General features: G+C 40.0%; 1 protein-coding gene across 1 annotated transcript in view; it reads right to left on the bottom strand.

Moving 5' to 3' along the window:
• Nucleotides 1-25,641, bottom strand: part of LOC150084481 (protein O-mannosyl-transferase Tmtc3-like) — a 775,447-nt gene that overhangs the window by 38,417 nt on the left and 711,389 nt on the right. Inside the window, exon 19 of the mRNA XM_090376259.1 lies at nucleotides 14,793-14,913. Within this exon, the coding sequence (XP_090232385.1) occupies nucleotides 14,793-14,913 (121 nt within the window). The remainder of the gene's footprint in view (nucleotides 1-14,792; nucleotides 14,914-25,641) is intronic.

Genomic DNA, 25,641 nt, shown 5'->3' with positions numbered 1-25,641 from the left:
TTTTTTTTTTTAACTACACACACGGCCTTACCTTCACAGTCTGTTAAAAAAAAGTAAAAAGTAACCAGGAGGAGTTGAACTTATGTTCTAGTAGCCGCCCACACATTCTTCCGTCTGCGCGTGTAATACAGTGGTATCGTCACCAACATCCTCGCACCGCGTGGAAAAGGCACGGGTTATATTCCCGTCGATGACGCGAGAAACTTTAGTGTGCTTTTTTTCACTCCGTGGCTGAGTTAGTCGGTTTCAGGCGGATAGCAAGGTTTTTTTTTCCCCTAGAAACTGAAGTTTTTTCGTCCAGCAAAGCAAATCGACCAGAAAACACACGAAATTTACAGGCATGAATACGGGTTAATGTAATCATTTACGGGTAACCTTAATATAATAATTTTTTTTTTTTTTTTTTTTTTTTGAGCATTCTTCAGGCAGTGCTACATTTTGAATTGTGCTCCGCTATAAAGTTATCTTATATGTGGACTGTTAAAAAAGTTTATTAGCAATGCTTGGTATTAATGGATAGCGAACTTGGTGAACTGCTAATCTGCATTCTAGTCGCAAGAAATGAACAAGTATTTAGTATTTTACAGTTTGACAATAGTGAAATTATAGTAATCTTACAGTTTTAATTACATCTATTTTACAGTTTTAATTTATCATCCCCGTACTCAAGCTAAAGTACAGTAATGCTAACTGGATCAAGTGCACGGTTGACGATTCCAAGAACATTCTTTTGTGGCAAATACCTCAACCAAGAACAAGAGGACCAACTCTACTGCTTTAAACCCTAATACTAATTAGACTGAATTAATCTATAAAAAATTATGCTGCATGTAGATTTCTTCGCTGACAAATAACACAACAAAATAGTCAGGGATAAATGAATCAGTTGATTCTCACGGAATATTAACAAGTAATGAGCAAATTAAATCACCCAGTCAACTGAATTTGCAATCTATCTCAGATAAAGAGGTTGATGTGGGAACAGCTACTAATGTCGAAGTAAGTGATAATTCTTGTAGTACTAGTACTGATGCGAACGATGAGACGAAGAATAGCGAAAATAAGGACAAGGAGCAGGTTTCTGCAGTTTATGAAATAATTTCAAAAATGAGGAAGAACATGCAGAGAGAAACCAACAAAGTGACCAAAACTGTAGCGAACGTTATTATGGACAAGTGGACGGGTTTGGAAACCGTAGCCACAGCACTGTTAACAGAGAATCAAAAATTAAAAGCTTTAAACGAAGAAGTTAACATAAGAGCTAATTTATTAGAAAAGATCTTACTATACGTCTCTTACTATAATCTTCCCATTATCTTCCTTCCACCCCTGAGGAAGGAAGATAATGGACAAGCTTATGAAAATAAACGAACACAAGTGAAAGTTGTAGAACAGATAGATCCTGATAAACAATCTGCTGTCCTTCAAAATATGCAGAAGTTGCAAGTAGAGCACCATATCACCTATTAGTGATAATATATTGATACTTAGAGCAACTGATAGCAGTGAATTAAAAACAAGTACAGAAGTAAAATCAGTGGTTGCTGAAACTTTAAAAAAATATTTTAAATCAATAAATTGTAAAGTGTATTCGTGTCTAGCGGCACCGGGGGTTTCCCCCAACTCCGCGTTGCTTTCATTGTAGGTGTAACAGTTCACTGTAAAGCCCAGAGATTTAAAAGTGTATGGATTTTGTAAGTGTAGTGTTGTGTATCATTGCTCTTCTGGCCATTTTGCCGCTAGACCCCTGCTGGGGCCCAACGTTGTCCCCACTTAACCTCGTGGAGGCAGACCAGGTACCCAGTAGTTGATATTTAACTCAGGCAAAGACTGGGGGGTAAAAGCCAGAAGTATGGGGACAATAGAGTAGGTGTCCCCAAAAGCAGTGGGTCAGGCCCATGCCTCACCAGGAGTAGAGAAGCGGGGAGTGGTAGAGGAGGGAGGGAGGGAGGAAACAGGAAACTGTCTCCCCCCCTGCCTGGGGATTGGGAATTAATGATGAATAGGACTAGGGAGTCCTATTCAGACCGCCATATGGCGTACTGCAAGTAGTTCCTGCATTTATGTCCAGTCCGGGTTTTTTGTCACTTGCTTTGTTTGCATGTACTCATGTACTTGGTTTGTTTGCATGGACATCTTCGTCGGTTAGTTCCTGTGGCTGTGTCTGACCAGGTTCCTTGTCACTTTGCTATTTTCTTGATCTTTGTAGGGTCCTGTTGGTTCCTTTGATCCGTTTGTGGTCTCACTTTGGTCGGGGTTGTCTTCTTCCATGCTCATTTTGATTGCCTCTTATGATAAGTCTCTTCGGTTAGCAAGAAACAAAGGAGTGATATTAGAGACAGCATCAAAATCAGATATAGTCACTAATTCTACTCGCGGTTCCTTGTCAACTGTGGGAATCTCAACTGTGGTTCCTAGGAAAGATAATCCAGCATTATTGATATATGATATTCCCAAAGATCTTGGGAAAGAAAAGATTATCGAAGAGTTGTACAATAAAAATTTAATGGAAATGGGAATATTCACTGGAAAAAGTTAAAAAGGGGTAACCTTCAGGTTCAGTACGAAGTCAACACCGTCTACGAATAATGTGCATTATGTCATCAGTTTTACGCCAAACTTACATAAGAAAATAACTACGAATGAAAGAATTTATTTACGTGGAATTCCCACAGATATAGACCTTTCCCTAAAGTAACCTAGCGTTTTATGTGCAGCTTACGGGCACACAACACAGCATTGTACACACAACTCTCCATCGTGTGGACATTATTCCCGTGGAGGTCATGTGTTTGCAGAGTGCCCACACAAGGACGAGCCACCATCTTGTGTAAATTGCAAACGTGATTCTCAGCATTCAGTACGAGATCCCGTATGACAAGAATATCAGCGTGCATTACAAATGGAAAGACTGAGGATCAATAATGGATAATGTTTGTAATGGTAATAACGACGGAGACTCGAATTTAAAGAAATCCATTGTTAAATTAAGGATAATGCAAATAAATGGCCAAAGATCCCGTACAGTATGAAGTGAAATCAAAGTAGCTGCAGAAGACAACAATATAGATATTATTGCTATGCAAGAGCGTTATTGTGTGAAGGCTCAGTTTGGCCAACCCTCAAGGATTGGGGAATTTCCAATACATTCTAGAGTAATACACTATGAGGAAGGAGATGCAAAATCTGGGACAGTGGTAATGAACAAAAATATTGGTATTGTTACAATAGATAGTTTAAATTCTAAAAATGCAGAATGTATCATGGTTACGTATTTTTCAATTACATTTTATTTAATTTTAATCTATTGCTCACCCTGTGCTGACTCTAATGAGTTACTCAATTATTTGGAGCATGCCATCAACAATATCTTGGAGGTAATAAATTTATCATATCTTCAAATATAAATGCAAAATCTAGTTACTGGTATAGTTCAACGACGGACTCTAGAGGGATAATGCTGGAAGAATTTATAGATAGTTATAATTTATTTATAGTCAACAGACCTAGTAATTATACAACATATTATAGTTTGATTGTCCTGTATATAGATATATACAGGACAATCAAACATCGTTGTTACAATTAGTAACTGTAGATTTCGTAACCAGGTAAAAATTGGACGATTCATACTGATTGGACGATCACTGATCACAGAGTTATCACTTATGAAATTAATGACACTGTGGTTTGTAACTATGATCAGACTCGGCCGGTACAGTTTATTAGATTTTCTATAAGAAATATTGACTGGAATGCATTTGAAACGTTTATAAAGACAGATTATATAACCTTTAACTGGACTAGACTAGTTATAATTTCTACTGCTAATCTGGTCGATCAAATATCTACTTCCCTGTTGAAGGGGTCATATAAATCAACGAATAAAAAGATTGTCACCCCCCAAGGAATTGTGCTTGGTGGAACCACGACAGGTATTTCGAACGAACGTAGGGGTGAAATGGGAGTGTTTTTTTTTTTTTTTTTTTTTTTTTTTTTGCTGATGCTGCATAAGCTTGCTTTCTTGCATCATATGCCTTCATATGCCTCTACTAATGCTAATGCTAAGATAAATATTAATAAATGTCCAAGAATAGATACAATCGAAAATATTTTTATATTAAAGTTCTTTGAATTCTTTCCGCAGGTTTTATTAGCATTATACAATAAATGATTGCGTGATAGTATATTACCCAAAATAATGGAAAATAGCCTTAATAAAACTGGTTAGGAAGTCCAACAAACCATCCCAGCATCCAAAGTCATACCGAACAATAGCACTTTTGGCTAATTTGGGAAAAATATTAGAGCGTTTAATGGTCCTACGAACAACACAAATGTTAGTAGATAAAAACAGGATTTCTGATAAACAATATGGGTTCACTGCAGGCAGATCATATGAGGATGCTCTTTCTGATTTTATCTCTCATATAGAGAATTCTAGTGCCAATATGAATTGACAATATATCTGGATTTTGATGGGGCCCTTGACTCCCTCTGGTGGAAGGGAGTCGTTGACCGCCTAAGGAAACTGGATTGCCCTTATCAATTAAATTTATTATACAGGAACTATTTCTCGGACAGATACATAATAGTGAAGTCACAACATCATAATCTAAAAAGACAGGTTATGTGCGGGTGCCCTCAGGGATCGGTATTGGGCCGTTACTATGGAACATGATACTAAATAGAGAGAGAGAGAGAGAGAGAGAGAGAGAGAGAGAGAGAGAGAGAGAGAGAGATAATCTTTAATGCCCTTCACGGACAAAAAGCCAGGGGTTTACATTTTTACAGCCTCCCGAAACTTCCGGGAAAATAGAACAATTAATTTACAAAAACAGGTAATTTTAGAAAAGAAAACATATTTTATACAAAGGAGAGAACTCCTTACGAGAGTTAGGTCTGATTGAGCTGACTTAACATCGAGATAAGAGCACCAGCTCAATCAGACAGGAACAGATGCAAGGTACACATGTCAATGCTGATTAGTCCTACTGGACATAATTTTTTTCCTGTAAGTCCGGTCAACAGCGAATTTGTTCAGGTCGGCGTCAAGTGCCTGGGTTTGCTTGAACATCTGCTGAGGGAGGAACCTGTCCGAGAGATGGAGTCGCGCTGAATGCGAGTAGAGCTCGGGATTGGCCCTAAGGGCAGCAGGGGGGATCCTCCAGCCACAGGTATCCCAGAATGAAGGTGTTGCGATTATGCCTGTTATCATCTTGACTGTTGCTAGGAGGCGTTGGTCTTCGACTAAGGTGGGAAGCCGTGGAATCCCGAGAGAGTTGGCAAGCTGCGTGGTATGAATCAGAGCTGGAAGGTTGATGGCTTGAAAGAGATTTTGACTGTTGTAGCTTTCGCAGATGACCTCACTCTCATCGTTCGCAGTAGATCAAGGGCAGACATTGAGCAATCTACTAACTACATCCTTAATGATCTCTACCAGTTGTCTAATGATAACAAATTAATAATAAATCCTAGTAAAACAAAAATGATGATCTTTAAAACTCAACTAGATCACAGGAGACCACCACCACAAATTAAAATTAATCAAATACAGCTACCATTAGTAAAAGAAAATAAATATCTAGGAATTCTGCTGACAATAAGTTAAGCTTACTCCCTCATTTGATACATCTAACCCGAAAAATAAAAAGTTCTCAGAGATGATAATTAAAATTTCAAGAGCGGACTGGTGTCTTTCTAGAAAAACTTTACTTTTGTATTACAAAGCAGTGTTCTTACCTATTGTCATATACGCAGCAGGAGCCTAGTTCTATAGAGCTAGAATCGTAAGATTTGCAATCAAGTTACAAACAATACAAAAATTAATATTAGTTGTTGTCATTTGTGCTTGCAGAACAGTATCAACTGCAACATTGCAAGTATTAGCCGAAACTATGCCACTGGATTTATGTGTTATTTTCCGAGGATTATGCTACAGAATGAAAAGGGAGATACCAACTATATATCTAAATAATTACAGGCCAATCCAAAGATAGAGAAGAAAAAATGTTGGAACGAACTGATTAAACTATGGCAGACCAGATGGGATAAATCCTTAATGGGAGTCGTAACAAGAAGTTTTATACCACAAGTAACATATTTACTAAATAAGTCGACAAGAACATGGTTTTCTATGGGAATGGAAACTTCATATATTATAACATGACATGGGTCCCTCAATGCAAAATTATTCCAACTCGGACTACATCATACAGATTTATGTGCGTGTGGAGCTGTAGAAAACTGGAAGCATGTACTTTATGACTGTCTATATTATGATGATTTACGATTACAAATGCAGGGCTGTGTTTCTAATTTCCATCCTGGTGAAGAAGAGAATCTTCTTTCCACCCGAGAAAATTTTCAGAAATTGCAAGACTTTGTTAAGGAAATGTTTAAAAGAAGACGACAGGTGGTTCGCTGAGATTCTGATAGTACCAATTAGTACTGAAGTGGGAGACAGCAAAAACGTTTATTTAATTTTATTATTATATTTTATTTTTTATCCCACATATATATATATATATATAAACAATAGGGATGAATATAAAAGTTATTAGTCAGATTAATGCCATCAATAACAGATTGTACATTACATCAGTCTTTATAAAGACTAAAATAGCCCATGTAGGCCTACAAGGCCAAACCCTGGAAATAAACATATAATTAGTAATAAAATATAAATATATAATACACTGATGAATATGTAGTTAACTATTGGTGTAGAGATACATTGAAAGGCCCTTTTTCAAGGGCTAACCCTCTCAATATATCCTACCAATAATTAACAGAGTTATCTGTTTATCAGTGTCGAAATTTTAAACATATTTTCTATAGACTTTCTATTAAGACTTAATAGACGTTTTAAGACTTGCTATATTCATCTAATTTTCTATATTATTCTATTTCATTCTATTTTATTCTATTCTATTCTATTTTATTCTATTTCATCATTATCTTTATCTATTTAACACCATAAGGTGTCCTCTTATAGACATACCAGAATCCCTTACTAAAGGTCGGGCAGTTACGCTCCCGGTTAAATCCCATGTACAATTATATAAATGCTTTTTTCTTTACTTTTCACTTTTTACTATCTAACCCTAATTTTTCATACCTCAAGATCTATTAGAGTAATTCGAGGGAAATTGAGGTGCTATTACTATACTTATCCCTACTTCCTTTCTTCTTATGTTAGCTATAACTTGCCTTTGTATAAATAAAAAAATATACCACAACAGAAATTAAAAATGATATGGAAACTTATATTCAAAATGGCCTTCTTTTTTCTTATTTCCTTTTCTATATATTTGTTTCGAAGGTATCTGTCCGGCTAAATGTTATCTTGCCTGTTTGCTACTAAATTATAACAAAATTAAGTTTAAGATTTGGACACTGATAAACAGGTAGATGGCAATCAGAAACAGATAGCTCTGTTAATTATTGGCAGGATATATTGAGAGGGTTAGCCCTTGAAAAAGACCCTTTCAATGTATCTCTACACCAATAGTTAACTACATAATCATCATTGTATTATACAGTTATACATTTATATTTATTACTAATTATATGTTTATTTCTAGGGTTTGGCCTTGTAGGCCTACATGGGCTATTTTAGTCTTAATAAGTTATTTTGGCCTTACAGCCTACTGTAAGCCGTATACTGTTGTGTTCATATGTATGTTCAGCATCTGTATAGTACTTATTGTGCTTTTACTATAATAACTATAAATATATATATATTGGCCCCCAGAGGAAGCTGGCTCACCTTTTTGGCAACATCAGGTGAGTCAGAGTCTCGAATTGAGACAGTACGAGCACTATGGGACTGGCCCAGATTCCAGTGGTATGGACCCAGAATCATCTCTCCAGGTGATTGATGCTTCTGGGTAGCCAAACGGTCAGACACAACAACAGAATACACACAAACTACGTCACACACATATCTGGCCTATTTGTAGTGATACTGTTCTTCATAGAGATACGAGGCAGAGTTTAACTGTTTCTCGGAGCCGCCCTTTACAAAAACACGTCCACACATCAGCGTTTTCGTTCGTCTGCGCGGCTAGCACAGTGGTATCGTTCTCCTCACACCCGGTGGAAGGGGCTCGGGTTCGAATCCCATCGATGACGCGAGGAACTTTAGTGGCTTTTTTCACTTCGTGGCTGAGTTAGTCGGTCTCAGGCGTAGATATCAAGGTTTTGTCCCTCAGAAATTGGGTTTTTTTTCGTTCAGCAAACAGGCAAATCGACCAGAGAATATACGCAATTTACAAACAAATAAATAAATGGGTAGATGTAATCATTTACGGGGGACCCGAATATCATAATTTTTTTTTTGAGCGTTCTTGCTCAGATAATAGAACAATAATAGAAGAGTCAACGTGTACCTGTGGAGAACCTGAAACCTGATAGCATATTTATGAACGACTGTGAATGCTACGAAGAACACAGAAGTAAACTTATAACTGAGATTCAATACTTGCCAAAAAATCAAGAGCACCATCTACTGGATTCAGAAGATGAATATAAAGCCCTCTGCCGAAATGCACTTGACATCTTCAACAGACGACGAAGAGAAATAGCCATATAGGACGAATAGATAAGCAGAATAAATAATAAATAAAGTCAAACTGATACGGAGCATCAACACGGAGAAAATGACGGAAAAATACTAAGGACAAATGCACAAAGAGCAGACCCTTACGGCTTAATATGCAGCAGAATAAATGGAGCACTAATACTATTACTGAAGCAGCATCGACCTAAGAACCAATTGAAGTGGCACCAGCCAGGATGTGGTCGCTTCCAGGATGAACCCGCACCAGATAGAACGCACATACCTAGAAGAGGACTGGGCCCCACCAACGAGTCAGCATCGTACTGCACTTGCTGGCGGGCACTGCAAGTTGCCGCTATGGCGAACGGGGCTCCTTTGCCCTGCTCAATTTCTTTTCTCATCCCTGGCGGGGTGAGGGGATGGTCGGTCTGTCCCCTCCCCGCCACTCCTCCTTTTCCCACTGGCAGGGGATAGGCATGCCCACTGATATACCTGGGGTGACCTGCCCTATTGATCCCATATTTCTGTATTCCTCCACCTTCCGTCTCATCCCCCCCCTACTCTACCTATATCGCCAGCGAAAAGCGAATGCCCCACACAACGAAAAATTTTAAATGCCAAACCCAACACACTTGGAACTTCTTTCCGCTTAAGTAGATATTAGCATTTACCCTCTTTTTTTTTCTTCTTTTTTTTATATAATTCCTAGCCACTGAAATCTCAGGAAATTAGGTGGCAGGAGTATTGATCTAAAAATACTGGTGTACCTGGTCTGCCTCCACCGGGCCAAGTGTGGGCAACGTTGGGCCTCAACACGGGTCCGACGGCTAAACAGCCACATGAACAACAGAACACAACACTACACATATCAATTATCCACGCAGTTTTAAATCTCTAGTCTTCCCAGCGAACTGGTACACCCACAATGAAAGCAACAAGGAGATGGGGGAAACCCCTAGTGCCGTTAGACACTAAATACACTTTACACTCTAAGCGTTCATGCTTTGCATTAAATTTCTAATATTTTTTCCAGTTAGCCCTTTTCATATTGTATCTGGTAATATAATAGATTCGACGGGGAAGTCTGATTTATTTGAAAGGCTATGGCAATAACTTTCCAATTGGACCCCACCTGCAAACGTAGTCCAGGCCTCCTGCACTTTTCAGTTTGTAAATCTGTGAAGTATGCCTTGTGGAGCCATAGTTACGTCAATCAGACTTTAGTTCAATGTACTGCTGAACGATGGCAGATTGTCTGGCAGATTTCCGACCGTAAAAGGCGTTGTGGCTAAGAAGTTTTCTATTTCTTGCACATTAGTTGTGCCAGTTCGATCTAGTGTGTGGCTGTGTCGGAAGGTTGATTTGCAATTTGAAAACAGACTAACATGTAGACATGTATATTATCTTATGAAAGGTGGTTCCAGAACATTGATTTAACTCAGCCGTGGTACACGGTGGTGAAATAAATTCTGTAAAAGGCCAGAAACATAACATTACACATATAGAAATATGTGTAATGTTATGTATGTGCATTGCTGTTTCTGGCCGCTTTGCTGTCATCACCTGGAAAGCCCAGTCTACACCATGAGATGAGCCACAACGTAGAATGAAGTGTGATGGACCTCAGTTATCACGTACTGAATGCCCAAAACGAGCTTGGGATCATTCTAAAAAAATATATATAATAACAATAACAAAAATACCGCATCCACTGGAACAGAATGAGACCAGTGGATATCCAATGCACAGATCTCGAGTACCAGAAGGGGAAACAAAAATTAATGATATAATAAAACGAAATAAAAGGTGAGGGTTGGAGTCAGGAAGGGCATCCGGTCGTAAAAATTTCATGCCAAAACAGTAAAAACGCTGACCTCATATATATAAAATGGGAAAAAGGCGAGGAAAACTATTATATTAGGGCCACAAGTTACATAAATAGTTTTACTAAAGTACAAGTTAGTGCATTTGGATTATTTCTGTACATAGCGAACTCCACACCATCAGGCGGCGCCTCCGTAGCCAGGTGGGAAGGAGCAGCAGTGCGTAGCACTCACTTCTTGATTAGACAGGGGTTCGAGCCCGTCACCACCAAATACGGAGGATGCGAAAAGGTCTTCACCATAGGAGACTGTTGTTACTTATTCTCAGTGGATACCATCATCCATACGGCACCGTTTCGTAGCTTATTGGCTCCTACTCATCAGTGGGTGGGTAGGTATCCTGGTGTTGCAATGATGACAACCCAGTCATGAAGTATAAATCCACAATATGAGAGATGTCTGATGGTGTTTGTTTGTTATTTGGTTTTCAGGAGTATTAGCAACTAAGGCCATATTGCTCCGGGATAAGCGGTGGTCATTCCCTGACCTTTCCGCATCCTCTGTATTTGGTGGTGACAGGTTCGAACCCCGGTCTAATCAAGAAGCGTGTGCTACGCACTGCTGCTCCTTCCCACCTGGCTACGGAGGCGCTGCCTGATGGTGTGGAGTAATTTAGATTACGGTATAGTTTAGGGCTAAAGCCTCTGTGGGTACCTGCCCACCCACTGATGAGGAGCCAATTACCTTCGAAACGGTGCCGTATGGGTGATGGTATCCGCTGAGAATAAGTAACAATAGTCTTCTCCTATGGTGAAGCGTTACTTATTCAAGGTAGTGCAATATCATGGCAATTCGTACTGAAGGTATTCACAATATGAGATATACTTAATGATGCCAATCTATAACTACTTATGTAGTTAGCTATGTACAGATATGATGCAAATGCACTAATTTGTACATTAATTAGGGCCACACATAATTTCTTATATATACCCATATATGTATTATGTCTGCAAATTGCATGTGCTCTCGATTTGGTTGTTTCGCTGGATGAAAAAACCCAGTTTCTGGGGGCAAAAACCTTGCTATATCTGAGACCGACCTTGCTACGTCTGAGACTGGCTAACTCAGGCATGGAGTGAAAAAAGCCCATTAAAGTTCCTCGCGTCATCGACGGGATTCGAACCCGGACCTTTTTCCACCCGGTGTGGGGAGGACGGTGACGGCAGACGGATATTTCAGTCAGATATAAATCAAAATTAAGAGACGTCAACGTCATTGTCACATAATACCAATAGATAGGCACAATATGGCCAAAATTGCTTTTGAGCCAAAAAAAAAAAAAAAAAAAAACTCCAACGACAACCAACCTTTAATTGCAGCATAAGATCATGCCATGGTGGAGCCAGGGTTTACAAATACATATATAATTAAATTCAACATTCGACTAATACGTTATTCTAGTAGGGGTTTTTTTTTTTTTTAAGGAGCATCAGCGACAAAGGCTATATTGCTCCCTGCATTCTGTCTGTAAAAATTGCATCTGTTCTGCGGTGGTTTTCTGTTTGCTGGACGAAAAACCCGAGTTTTCAGGCGAAAATAACATGGTACCCTCGCCCAAGACCAACTAATTCAGCCACGTTCTGAAAAAGGCTCATAAAATTTCATTATATCATTGACCGGATTCGAACATAGGTCTTTTCCACTCGGTGTGGGAAGAACGACGACTCTAGAAGCTATTCTACCCATGAGGGCATTCGTTGCCCTCATGGGTAGAATAAAATAAAATACATAAAATAGCATTGAGACATTCTTGTTGTGGTCAACCGAGGTCGAAAAGAGTGGTCCACCGTGGTCGCAGGTGCACGCGGCCTTTAGTATCTCGAGGATACATCTGTGGTAGCCACAGGTGTCACTATTGGAAGGAAAAAGCGCATTTGGGTGGGACGTGGCTTCTAAATTTTTAACGTAGCGAAGAATTCCTCTCTGTATTTCTTGTTGTCTACCACTTCTTGGAGATCACCGTTGATTATTTGGAATGAGAGCAGCATTTACTTTGGCAAAATCTATCGTTGAACGAATGCTAATTGGTTATGGTTTGCTAATATCTTGTGCTGAAGACCGGATATCAGGGGGAGGAACGTACCAAGAGTAGCTATCTCAGAAATTCGGCTATGCAATATTACCTGTGGCCAGGGGCGGCGCTATCGTTTGTGCCCCTGAGGCAAAACCTTGTAACGGCCGTAATGGCGTCTAATTCATAATATCTTAAAACGCATATATGCAGTGCGGCGCAGGGCCTATTTTAGATGACACCTATGGCAAGTGCCTCATTTGCGCACCCCTAGCGTCGGCCCTGCCTGTGACCACCTTCATGGTGAATAACAGCATTCGTTCTCCGATTTAGGATCCCAACCTGAGAAGTTGATGCATCGACTTATATTTATGGTGGCCACCTGAATTAAAACCAGACAGCAGAAAGCTAACCATGCTTCAAAGGATGAATTGAAACAAGCGTGTGAAGCTATCTCAGCAGTTACATTGGAGAAATTTTGTCATTCAGTCGTCCGACGTAAAAAGTGTTTAGAAACAAATGGCGGGAAATTTGAGAATCTGTTCCAGAAACTACAGTGTAATACAGATTGCTATTGTGTTCCCGATGTGCTTAGAAATTATCGCTTCTGCACACATCCAATAAAAATGGTTTCTGATGTTTTTTTTTTTTTTAATTTATTTATTTCCTAATATGTGTTCACATCTTTTTGAGACACTGTCTAAAATGATGAGAATGAGGAAAAAGAGAGGTGTAAAGCTAGCCTAGTTACGTCTGCTTGCGTTCCAAGCTGAGCATGCGGCTCAGCAGTTTCGCATCTGCGGCTACATCGCAAACCACATATGTGCCGCAAACATCAGATGCTTCAGTCACTTTAGGTTCAGTGCACAAGAATGGCATTTGACGCAGCAGTGACGCTGGACAGCAGTGACAGCGGCAAAACAACATCGAGCGTTGTTTTTTCTGCTGAATATCCGGGACTGAAACTTCCCAAACTCGATATTAGGGTCTCTCGGTGTTCCAGTCTTAGTCTTAGTTAAGTCAAGGAAATGATGTTTTAAATCGTGGAAGTTTCCTGTAAAACACAGATTCTATTTGCTTATTTGGTGAATAGATTGTTTTTTTTTTTTTTTTTTTAAAAGAAGATATATGTATTTTATAGATGTATTTTCATCTATGTTTATAAATTTAAGAAGTGATGAAACAAAATTTTTCAACTATTTCCGAATGAGCATAAAGTCATTCGATGTAGTAACAGCAAAAGATACAAACATGAGACTTGCAGTACCTCCGGTATAAATGTTGGCTGTAACATTAATTTAATAAAAATTTTATCAAACACCTTTTTAAATAAGATCATTAATTTAATACTTTATAACTTATATTATAAACAAGTAATATAAAAAAAAAAATTAAAGTCAGTTCCTACTTAGGTCAACAAAGAAAAATTTTATTTTAGTTACTTTTTATTAAATAATTACAATTAATATAAATATGTGTATACATATGACAGAATCACAATATTAAGTGGCAAAATAGAAAGCGAATTTCCTTGCAATTTTCCATTTTACTTTCTATATATGGTGTTGGACTATTATTTTTATTCACATGTTTCATTTTCCATTTTGTTCCCTCCTTGACTCAGACTAGAACCCAGAATGAAAAAAGAATCTGAAAAAGAAATTTTTTTCCAGCGATCTACACGCTTCGCCACTGACGGTATTTATTCCTAAATTTATATCCTGCTAAATATCTTATATAAGAGAAATTTTTTTCTCCCATATAAAACTAAAATTAATTAATTAAATTTAATTAATGAATTAATATTTGAAAAAAACTGTATTAACATCAAGTGTCATCGACTACAAGTTTAAAAAAATGTATTTGAACTTGAGTGGATGAATAACAAAATTTTATCAAAAAATTATTGATTTTCGCAAGAATTGAACTTGCATTCTTCACCTTCACGTGAAAAATACTGAAATCCTTGCATTTTACCGATTGAGCTACTGCCTGTTGATTTCAATTTTATTCCTAAATTTATATCCTGCTAAATATCTTATATAAGAGAATTTTTTTCGCCCATATAAAACTAAAATTAATTAATTAAATTTAATTAATGAATTAATATTTGAAAAAACTGTATTAACATCAAGTGTCATCCACGGCAAGTTTAAAAAAAAATTATTTGAACTTGAGTGGATGAATAAAAAGTATTTTATTAACGATTGAAAATTTGAACAAGATATATAAATATATATAGGGAGAGTGTGAACTAATAGTAGGAATTGAATGAAAATCAATTTCCCATTTCAACAGATTTCTCAAAAATATTGACTTTTATTCAACTTACTTCAATAGCTCTCCTGAACCATTTCTCCGCAAGAGGAAAATTTTTATCGTCCATTGCTAGCATTCCGAGATTAAAGTAAACCCTCTCGTTCACTCTTTTCTTGTGCAATAACGAATTTAATCTAAAGTTAAAAAATAATAAGAAGAAAGCTGTTTCTAAAATAATATTAATAATATTAATATTAATAATATTAACTATGGAGATTTGTCCCTGCTCGCTGCGCTCACTTCTTTTGATAAAATGAAATAAAATACTTACAGAAGCTTTCGACCCTGTGTGTGTCTCTTCCTCAGCTATAAATACATAAATACGTTACTATATCTATATAATATCGGTGTAGATACACCGTAGATACACCAACACTTAAAAAGAAAAAACTATGCTAGTAGTGTGAAAGGCATCATTTCATCTGCATCTCATATTGTGCTCATCCTTCACAATGCGTTGCCCATGTGTTGCAGTACTTCAAACTCCTCGACGTGGGTACCTGTAGGTGGTGAGGGGACCGCCCAGTGACGTTGCTGGACTTCCATCACTAGGATCTAACGCCCATACCTTGGTTCCAGGGTTACATCTTTGGAATCCGGCGTGTGCAGCCGTGCGCCGCGACCCGTGGAATTCGGAAAGGGGGATCATGATGGTTGAGGGGCCCAGCCTTAATACACCACTTTGGCCCCTGCTTCGACAAGACGGGTGGTCCCGGACCTGCCCGACTGGGATCTATCGGCGGGTGGTTCTTACTGCTAGGGTCAACTGCGTTCCAATAAGTCTCCCTCCCTTTGGTCCTGGGACGGGATCAAGGCTTATTGGAAACGTGGGTATGGTGCCTCTAAGCTAACTTGGCGTCCCATTCGTGTACGCAGTATCTGCTAGTTCATGAATGGGCGTCCCCTCATAGGGCTCCGTGGTGGGTGAGGTACTTAGGGCATCTGAAATTTTTATCTTACTCCTATGAGTAATTTAAATCCCTCTGCTTCTGGGGCCCAACAAAGCCCCGACCTAATCGAGACGATGACATAGAAAACACCTCTGCAAAAAGAGCCAGGACTGAGGATACACCACCACCATCAGTGACACCGCTTTTCCTCATTCTCCATTCCACGGGAGAGCAGTCAATTGGAAAGCTGTCAGCCTTCTTTATCCAGAAAGGATTAAAGGATTGGCAGGTTTACAAAATCCGTTAAACGACTGCGTTCTGGCAACCTTTTCGTTGAAGCCTCCAGCACAAAACAAGCTGAAAAAATCTTGAACTCTACATCCATAGGGGGAATACTTATCACCGTAACCCCCCACACAACTCAGAATTCTTCACGAAGTGTTATATCACAGTGGGACCTTCATGTTTCTGAAGAAGAGATCTGCTCTGAATTAAAAGACCACGGAGTGACAGCTGTCAAGAGAATATCGATACGGAAGGATGGGAATCTCGTCCCTACCCGAGTTCTTATCCTCACCTTCGACACCCCACGGCCTCCAAGTTCTATCAAGGCAAGCTATCTAAACTGCCCAGTGAGGATTTATATCCCAAACCCACTGCGGTGTTTTAGATGCCAAAAATACGGCCACTCACAAACATCTTGTCATGGTAACCCTGCCTGTGCTCGATGTGGTGTTAAAGACCACGAGAGCAAGGAATGTTCAGCTCCAAAACCGACCTGTGTCAACTGCCAAGGAGAGCACCCCGCCTACTCTAGAGCATGCCAGCGGTGGAAGGATGAAAAAGAAATCCAAAAATTGAAAACAGAGCTGAATATCTCCTACCCAGAGGCCAGGAAACGTATCCAACCAATAAATAGCGGGAAACCTTCATATTCTCAGAAGGTTTCTGCAAAGTGCACTATCGGTACGCAAACTGAGATGACTGTACCACCAAGAGAGTAATTCACTCCGATTGCACGCTATTTATTGAGTTCACAAAAGCCCACCAAAAAAAAACACAATCGGCTGCCACGCCTATATCCGTACCACCCAGTGCTCCACCACTACCAAAGCTAAGTGGAAAAGAGCCAACAGTAATAACAGAAACAATAGATGTAGAGAACAAGGAGTAACCGGATGAGTCAGTCTTGGAACTCTTTGAGGAGGAAGAAATGGACACGGGACAGCGTCCATTCTTCCCCAAAAACGATAAATCCAAGACTGACAAAAGTAAGCCCTCAGCACCTCAGAAGTCGCCTGATGGACCCACCAAGCCAAAATAATGGCTAAATTCCTACAATGGAATTGTCGTGGATTCCGGCGAAACACAGATCAAGGCACTCCTGAAAAACCACGAGCCAGTTTGCTTTTGCTTGCAGGAGACTTATCTAAAGGCAAATGATAACCCTACCATGCATAACATAACATTTTTCGTAAGGACAGAATTGCGGATGGTCATGCTCATGGAGTAGTGGCTATCCTTGTGGGCAACCAGACCCCAGTTCAGCCCTTGCTAATTACAAGTAGCATAGAGGCTGTTGCAATTCGCCTTTCAGTGGGATTTTTATTAACTGTGTGCTCTATTTATTTGCCACCTGGGACTGACATTTCCCAGGAAGACCTTAATGATCTTGTAACCCAGTTGCCTCCCCCTTTCTTACTTCTCGGGGATTTTAATGGACATAACACCCTGTGGGGTAGTGCTAACATCAATGGAAGGGGACGAGTCGTAGAGCGTATGATAAATGACAATGACCTTTCCCTTCTAAATACTGGAACAAATACCTTCTTCCACATGCCCAACCGTACTTTTTCTGCCATTGATCTCTCTATCTGCTCCCCTTTTCTACTCCCTTCGCTCACTTGGGAAGTGGAGGAAAATCCATACGGAAGTGATCACTTCCCTGTGATAACCTCGTTACACAGTGGGAGACGGTGTCTACCTTTCAGGTTACAACGGTGGAAGACTGATCAGGCTGACTGGACTGCCTTCCAACATCAAGCAAATTTTGACCTAAGTACAGTCAGGAGCCTACCAATGATGCAGTTACGTACATCACAAAAATTATCGTCCAAGCAGCTGCGAATGCTATTCCAAAAATATCTGACCGGTTTCCACCATTTCCCAAACCTTGGTGGAATTCCCAATGCACAGCAGCAAAAAAGGCTCAAAACAAAGCGTGGGGGATATTCCGCCGATATCCTACCACGACCAACGTTTTTTTTTTTTTTTTTTGGCTGGTGCAGCATAGGCCATAGGCTTTCCTGCACCATGCGGCCATTACTAATACTAATACCAACCTTATAGCTTTTAAACGCGCACTAGCCAAAGCACGCTACATCCGCCGTCAGAGTCAAAAGGAATAGTGGATCCGTTTTACTTCATCAATTACTCAGTCCACTAGTACTAAGTTGGTCTGGGATAAAATCCGAAAAATGAAGGGAAAATATACATCTCACCCTTCTTCAATCCTAGATTATAATGGATGCACTATTGCAGATCCAACTGCAATAGCCAATTCGCTTGGGGAAACATTCTCTAACATCTCTCCAACATCTTAGTATTCCCCAGAGTTCCTGGTCCTGAAATATAAAATGGAAAAACAGGCAGTTAATTTTAAGTCTAAGAGCCTTTATCCCTACAACGGAGCATTCACTATAGAGGAATTGAAAAGAGCTCTTATTCTTTCCAAAGCAAGTGCTGTTGCACCAGACGGCATCCATTATGAAATGATTAAGCATCTTTCACCAAAATCTATGGATTATCTCCTCCTTCTATATAACAGAATCTTTATTGAAGGGCAGTTTCCGGATCCATGGCGCAAGACAACCGTTCTTGCCTTTGCTAAGCCAGAAAAGGATCCAAAAGTCACTAGAAATTATCGTCCTATTGCTCTGACTAGCTGTCTGTACAAAATTCTGGAGAGAATGGTTAATTTTCATTTAATATGGTATTTAGAATCAAATGACCTTCTCTCCAACATCCAGTGCGGCTTCCGAAGGAACCAGTCCACTTTATGGACCATCTTATTAGACTGGAAACATCCATCCGGGATGCTTTCCTAAAATGCGAACACTTCGTGTCAGTGTTCTTTGACATGGAGAAAGCATATGACACAACTTGGAGATTTGGCATCTTAAAAGATCTGTATAGCCTTGGTCTTAGGGGGCAACGGATTATCGAAAGACAACTGCAAAAAGCCATTGATCGCCTTAATTCCTGGGCACTTGCTAATGGCTTCAGGTTCTCGCCGGAGAAGCCCGTTTGCGTACATTTTTGTCGTAAGCGTAATCTTCATCCTGCACCTGAATCGGACAAAATGCTATTCCAGTAGCGGCGGACACAAAATTCTTGGGACTCGTATTTAATAGAAAGCTGACCTTTCTGGATCACATCCGTCAACTCCGCACAAAGTGCACAAGAGGGTTGAATATTCTGCGCTCTGTTTCCGCTACATCTTGGGGTGCGGATCGATGCACGCTACTACGCATCTACCGTGCGCTTGTACAATCCAGACTAGATTACGGGTCCCTGGTATACAATGCGGCCAGAGACAGTGTACTTCGTTGGCTGGATCCTGTCCATCATCTGGCTCTCCGTACCGCTATTGGAGCATATCGAACATCGCCTGTGCAGAGCTTATACTGCGAAGCAAACGAACCACCGTTATCGCTTCGACCTAAGCAGTTGTCTCTGAAGTACGCTTTAAAACTGAAATCCCTGCCAGACTATCCTACGTGGCCATTCGTTTTTGAGCCACGGTGGAAAAATTTGTACAACACCCGTAAGACTGCCAACCAACCTTTTGGTATTCGTCTCCAAGAGCTACTCAAAGAACTTAATATCAAGGTAGACAAGGTTGCCCAAACACCAAAGCAACCCCTTCCATTCTGGCATGCTCATGTTCCAACATGTGACTGCTCCCTTAGAAATTGGGGAAAGTCGGACACTCCATCAACTGTCTACCTGCAGCTTTACTCAGCACACCGAACTGAACATTCTGACTTCGCGCCAGTTTACACAGACGGGTGAAGTCGGAATCATATGTAGGCTCTGCTGCTGTCTTTAAAGACACCACTACATCGGAGCAGATTCCCTCTGAATGCAGCATATTTACTGCAGAGCTGCACGCTATAGAGTTAGCCTTCGATCACATCAGTAAATGCCAGTACCAACGGTTCAATTTATATTCTGACTCTCTCAGCGTGTTACAGGCTTTAATAACCGTGAGATGTAATTCTCATCCAGTTCTGTCTAGCATTCAGCAGAAGATTCACTTCCTCCGTGAACGTGAATATGATATCCGCTTCTGCTGGATTCCTAGCCTCTTTGGGATTAGTGGAAATGATTTGGCTGACACCGCAGCCAAATCAGCAATTCCCAGTAATAATCGCTGCCTGTCAGTCCCCTATACAGACTACAGGCAAATAATACACCAGAAGATACACACCCAATGGCAGGATTCGTGGAATAGACAGACTGCGAATAAATTATATCATATAAAGCCTGTAATTGAACCGTGGCAGTCCAGTCTGCGCAGGAATCGTAAGGAGGAAGTTGTTCTTGCCCGGACCCGCATAGGACATAGTCATTTGACTCATTTGTGCTTGCTGAGGGCTGATGACCCTCCTATGTGTGAGTCCTGTGGCACAATTTTGTCAATCAGACACATTTTAATTGATTGTCCAGATTTTAGCAATATCCGTTTTACGGCTTTTAATCATCTGACTGAGCCGTATACACTCAGTCAGATTTTATCCGACAATATCAATGTGTCTGCTGTTTTTAGCTATTTTAAATCAATAAAGGTTTTTACTTGTATTTAAAATTTATGTTATTGTTATTTCTTTATTGATTTATCTTTTTTACATTTTATACCTTTGTTATTTTATATCTTGACATGGTGACCTAAGTAATTAGGTGAGTGAAATTTAAATTTTTATATATCATCTGTTTTTGGCGCATTATAGCCTTAGTTACTAATGCACCAATAAAACCCAAGAACCTACTGACCAGCACTACTTCAAATAAGTAACGCTTCTGTTACTTATTCTCGGACCTGTGTTCTGTGGCAGCACACGCCTTCGCGGACGACTTGACATTGACGGTAGAGGCGGAATCCAGGGCCCAATTGGAGACGCTGGCAAATCAGGCACTGCAGCGGCTGCAGCAATGGGCATCAAAGAACCAGCTGAAAATATCGTCAGACAAGACCTCATCGATCCTGCTAAAGGGGACTCTGCAACTACGACGACCCCCGCAAATTAAAATCAACAATGTAACAATCAAATTTGTGAGCCAACTGAAGAATCTGGGCGTTATCCTAGATAAAAACCTGACGTTCCACCGCATCTGAAATACATCAGAAGAAAAATCAGAGGATACTCTGGACTGGTAACCAGAATCACAAGGAAAGATTGGGGACTCAAGAAAAACGCACTGATGCTTTACTATAAAACAACCTTCCTGCCTGCAATCACCTATGCAGCAGCGGTGTGGTATCCAAAAACGACACTGGTAGTCAACAAAAGAACACTAGAAATGACCCAAAGGACCATACTGCTATCAACAACGCGCGCCTGCAGCACGGTGAGTACCCCAGCATTGCAGGTACTTGCTGGAGCGCTCCCTCTGTACCTGGAGGCAGTTCAGGCGGGGCTACTGTTTTTGCTGGCCAGGGGAGTAGCCGCTACCTACCAAGGATACACGACTGACCCGGCGGGCAACCTAAAACACGAAAAAAATAGGCTACAGACCCACCTCCTAGATATTTGGCAGAGAAGATGGACAGACTACAAAAGGCGAAGTAACAAAAAGATTTCTACCAGACCTCCGGAAAATATACCCAAAGCAGCCACCGTGGTACTTCCCCGGGTACCATATGACAACACTATTAACCGGACACGGACCCTACAAGGAGAAGCTGTTTGGCTTCCGGCTCGTTGAGGACCCCAACTGCATATGTGGGGAAAGTGAAACACTAATAGCTATCTACAGCAACGTACACAGAGATTGACAAAAATTGGCGCCAAATGTGACAAAAAACTGAAACCCCGCAGAGGACCAGTACTTGGACAAGAAGAGTGCTGATTACACGGAAGAGAAAAGCAAGGACGGGGGAATGCAGCACAGACAGTAGAGAACAGACAAAACGCAGCACAGTTGGAAACAGCTTGATGGCGATCTGAAGAGGACACCCTAGCCCTCTTCACCTATTATTCCCACTTCCTTGGGGGGAGGGGACATTTTTGTTCCTTCTCCTCCACCCCCAAACTTCTACTCTGGTGGGGCATGGGCATGCCCCACTGAAAACTGGGGCTATCTACTCTATTGGCCCCATATTTCTGTCTTTCCCCCCCAATCTTCGGTCTCCCTCCCCTCTCTACCTTCATCATAGCGAAAGCCCCACACGTCAAAAACTTAATATGATAAAATTACCTTACGCCCAAAACTCGGCCTAGCAAACCAAAGCGACATTACCCCTACAACAGCGCAGATTTTTTATATATATTTTTTTCTTTATTTATTTATTTTATTTTTATATATATATATATTTTTTTTTATTATTATTTTTATTTTTATTATATTTTATTTATTTATTTATTTATTTTTATTTTTATTATTTTTTTTAAATTTAATTTTATTTTATTTTTTATTTATTTATTTTATTTATTTATTTTTTCTTTTTCTTTTCTTTTATATTATTTATTATTTTTTTTTATTATTTTTTTTAATTTTTTTTATTTATTATTTTTTTTAAGGTCCTAGCCGCCGAAATCCCAGGAAATTAAGCGGCAGGACCTGCCAGAGTGAATCTACAGCTATTGGGTTCCTGGTCTGCCTCCACGGGGCGTAAGTGGGACAACGTTGGGCCTCAATAGGGGTCCAACGGCTAAATGACCAGATGAACAACGGTACAGAACACGACACATAAACAATTCCCACACACTTTTAAATCTCTGGCATTTCCCAGTGAACTGGTTCACCACAATGAAAGCAACGCGGAGATGGGGGAAACCCCTGGTGCCGTAAGACAACAACACACACTTACACTTATTCTCGGTGGGCAACGCAACCCAGACAGCACCCTTTGAAAAATGGTATGGGATTAGATACTCTGTTATCCACATACTGTCCTTATTAAACTTAGGAAAGCAAAAAAGGTGTAGGAAAGTGATAGCAGGAGAGGAAGAAGAAATGCAGTTGAAACAGGAAAGGGACAGTTATTCCTCACTCTCACTGAACTGAAACACACATGAATCCCTCGAATAGTCAACGCTTCCCCATTAAGGAAGACAGTTGTTACCTATTCGCTGTAACGAGGACATCATCAAGATCAATCCCTGCAAACGACACCGTTTTAAAGCTTATTGGCCTTTCATTGGTGAGTAGGCAGATACCCTGGTATTGCAAATATGACAACCCCGTTGTGAAGTTAATCACACAATATGAGGGATGCCAATAATATTTAAATAAAACTAAATTCAACTAAGTATTATATTGTGTGATTAACTTCACAATATTATTCCTAAAGGCCGCTAAACACGTTCAGGTAAAGGTAACCTGTCAGTTATGCCTGCGCAGGTACGCCTGTACAGGTCTACCGGACGCCCATAATACATCCACACGCTCCGGTAAACCTGTCACCATTCATTCAGTTGGCTGACCATGGCATCGACAGACTATGTTTTAGCAATAGTTGGCATATTATTTGCAACGAAGTGTTTTTTTTTTTTTTTTTTTCATAGAATTTATGTAATTATTAATGATAGTCGAATGGGGAAATCTCCCAATCTCGCAGTGCGCCTGCCACATCGCTACACACGGTCTGGTTAGCCTGCATACGTCACTCTGGTTCCGGCAAATCGAATGATTTTTCTTATTTCCTCCGGTTACCTGTGCAGGTCAAAATAACTGTGCAGTTTTATCATCCACACGCTCGGGTAACCTGTACAGGCGTGCCTGCGCAGGCATAACTGAGAGGTTTACCTGAACGTGTGTAGCAGCCTTAAGTAACAATATTCATAAGTAACAATAATGTTCTCTATTAGTGAAGCTTCACTTATTCGAGGTAGAGCCATACATGGGCAACTCACTGTGAAAGATGAGCACAATGTGAGATGCAGATGAAATGATGCCTTTCACACTACTACTACCTTAGTTTTTCTTTAAGACTTATCTATGGTGTATCTACACCGATATTATATAGATATAGAATCTTAAACGTTTAAAATATTATGCTTAGTTGCATTTAGTTTTATTTAAATAAATATGTTGCCTATGGAAATCGAGAATGGTACCGCGTGGTGATGCTAGAAAAATAAAGCGCGTGCACGAGGTTTCTCTAGTATGACCACGCTAAAACAGAAGCTTGTTTTACCACAGAAAAACAAGCTTCTGTTACGTATTACCATGTAACCTGCATTCCTCTTCTCCCATTGCCTGAATAAATATCACTAGGAATAAAATTATTTTAATGCACAGAAAGATAATAATAATGCTCTTGTATTATTCTAGAAGTAGGGGGCCATAATTTAAAGCTTCGGGAGGAGTTGTTTAGACTGGATTGCAGGAAGTTTTATTTTAGCCAGCGAGTTATAAATTACTGGAATAAGTTACCTACATGGGTGGTGAGGCTGACAGTCTGGGGAAATTCAAAGGTCAGTTGGATAATTACCTAAGGGAGGAGGGAAATGCATAGGTTTGACCATTTCCTTTTCTCTTATTAATTATTATTATTATTATTTTAATTTTCTTATTATTATTAATTAGTTTTTATTCTTATTATTTTATTTTATTATTATAATTTTATTATTATTATATTTATATATATATATATATTTTTTTTTTTTGGCTGGTGCAGCATAAGCCAGCCATAGGCTTCCTTGCACTATGTGGCCATTTATAATATTAATACTCTTATTTTTCCCTGATTAGGAGGGGGGTTCCAATTCGAGAGTGCTATTGCTGCCAAGTACATAGGGCGATTGTACAATAATAATAATAAGGAAAGAAGAAAACGCCAACGCATGAAGTGGAGCATCGAAATGAATACGTACATCATGCAAGCATACTACGAAATAACAAAGCTGGAGACCGATACGACAACATACAAGGCGAGACTACATACCAAGTGGCTGGATCGATTCCCTGATGTTCAGGTCACCGAACAGCAAACCACAGAAGGACCTTCTTCACGAAGAACCTTATAGCTCCTGAAATCTTGGAGAAAATCAAGCAGGACGTGAGCGATCAACTACAAAGGATAAAGAATATGGCGAATACGGAATCAGAGGAGGAAGAACATACCACCACTGAACCAGAAGGGGAAGAGCAAGAAGAAACACAACCCACAGCAGCTGAAGTGGAAAGAGACGAGGTCATGATATCCAGAAGAGAGGAAGAGCTGAACAAGGCCCTAACATAATTCGAAAGAATGTACCCCACAAAGAGCCACGTCATATCAAAGCAGAGGCCCAATAGAACCTTGTGGATAGCCACAGACCACCTGAATCGGCAAATAATACCGCATTACTTCAACAACAATAGTTTAACACTGGAGGCCACACAGCCATGAATTGTGCTGCCACAGCAGCCACTAGGAAAGAAGACATCAGCAGAAGATAGAAGAATTAAGAATCAAAAGAGGCCAATTGCCCCAGTACCAATGGGAAATAGGAGTATGAAATTGATTGAAATAGTGAAGAGCATCCTCAAGAGAGACAGCGTCCACAGCAACCATGATACAAAAAATCAGATAATAAGAGACTACGTGGGCACACTGAAGCAGGACCTCCTCGCAGTCAGAAAGAGACTACGCCGATACAGAGGTAGCTCCCATAGGAAAATAAACTGCCGAATCTTTGATGAGGACCAAAGAGGCTTCTATAGGAGTCTCGGAGAAGACAGGAAAGAAGGTAACAGACCAGA

This window comes from Mastigoproctus giganteus, chromosome 6 (assembly GCF_048544385.1).
Source record: "Mastigoproctus giganteus isolate SK-2022 chromosome 6, ASM4854438v1, whole genome shotgun sequence".
NCBI classification, from domain to species: domain Eukaryota; kingdom Metazoa; phylum Arthropoda; class Arachnida; order Uropygi; family Thelyphonidae; genus Mastigoproctus; species Mastigoproctus giganteus.
This window is presented reverse-complemented; position numbering and strand designations above follow the sequence as displayed.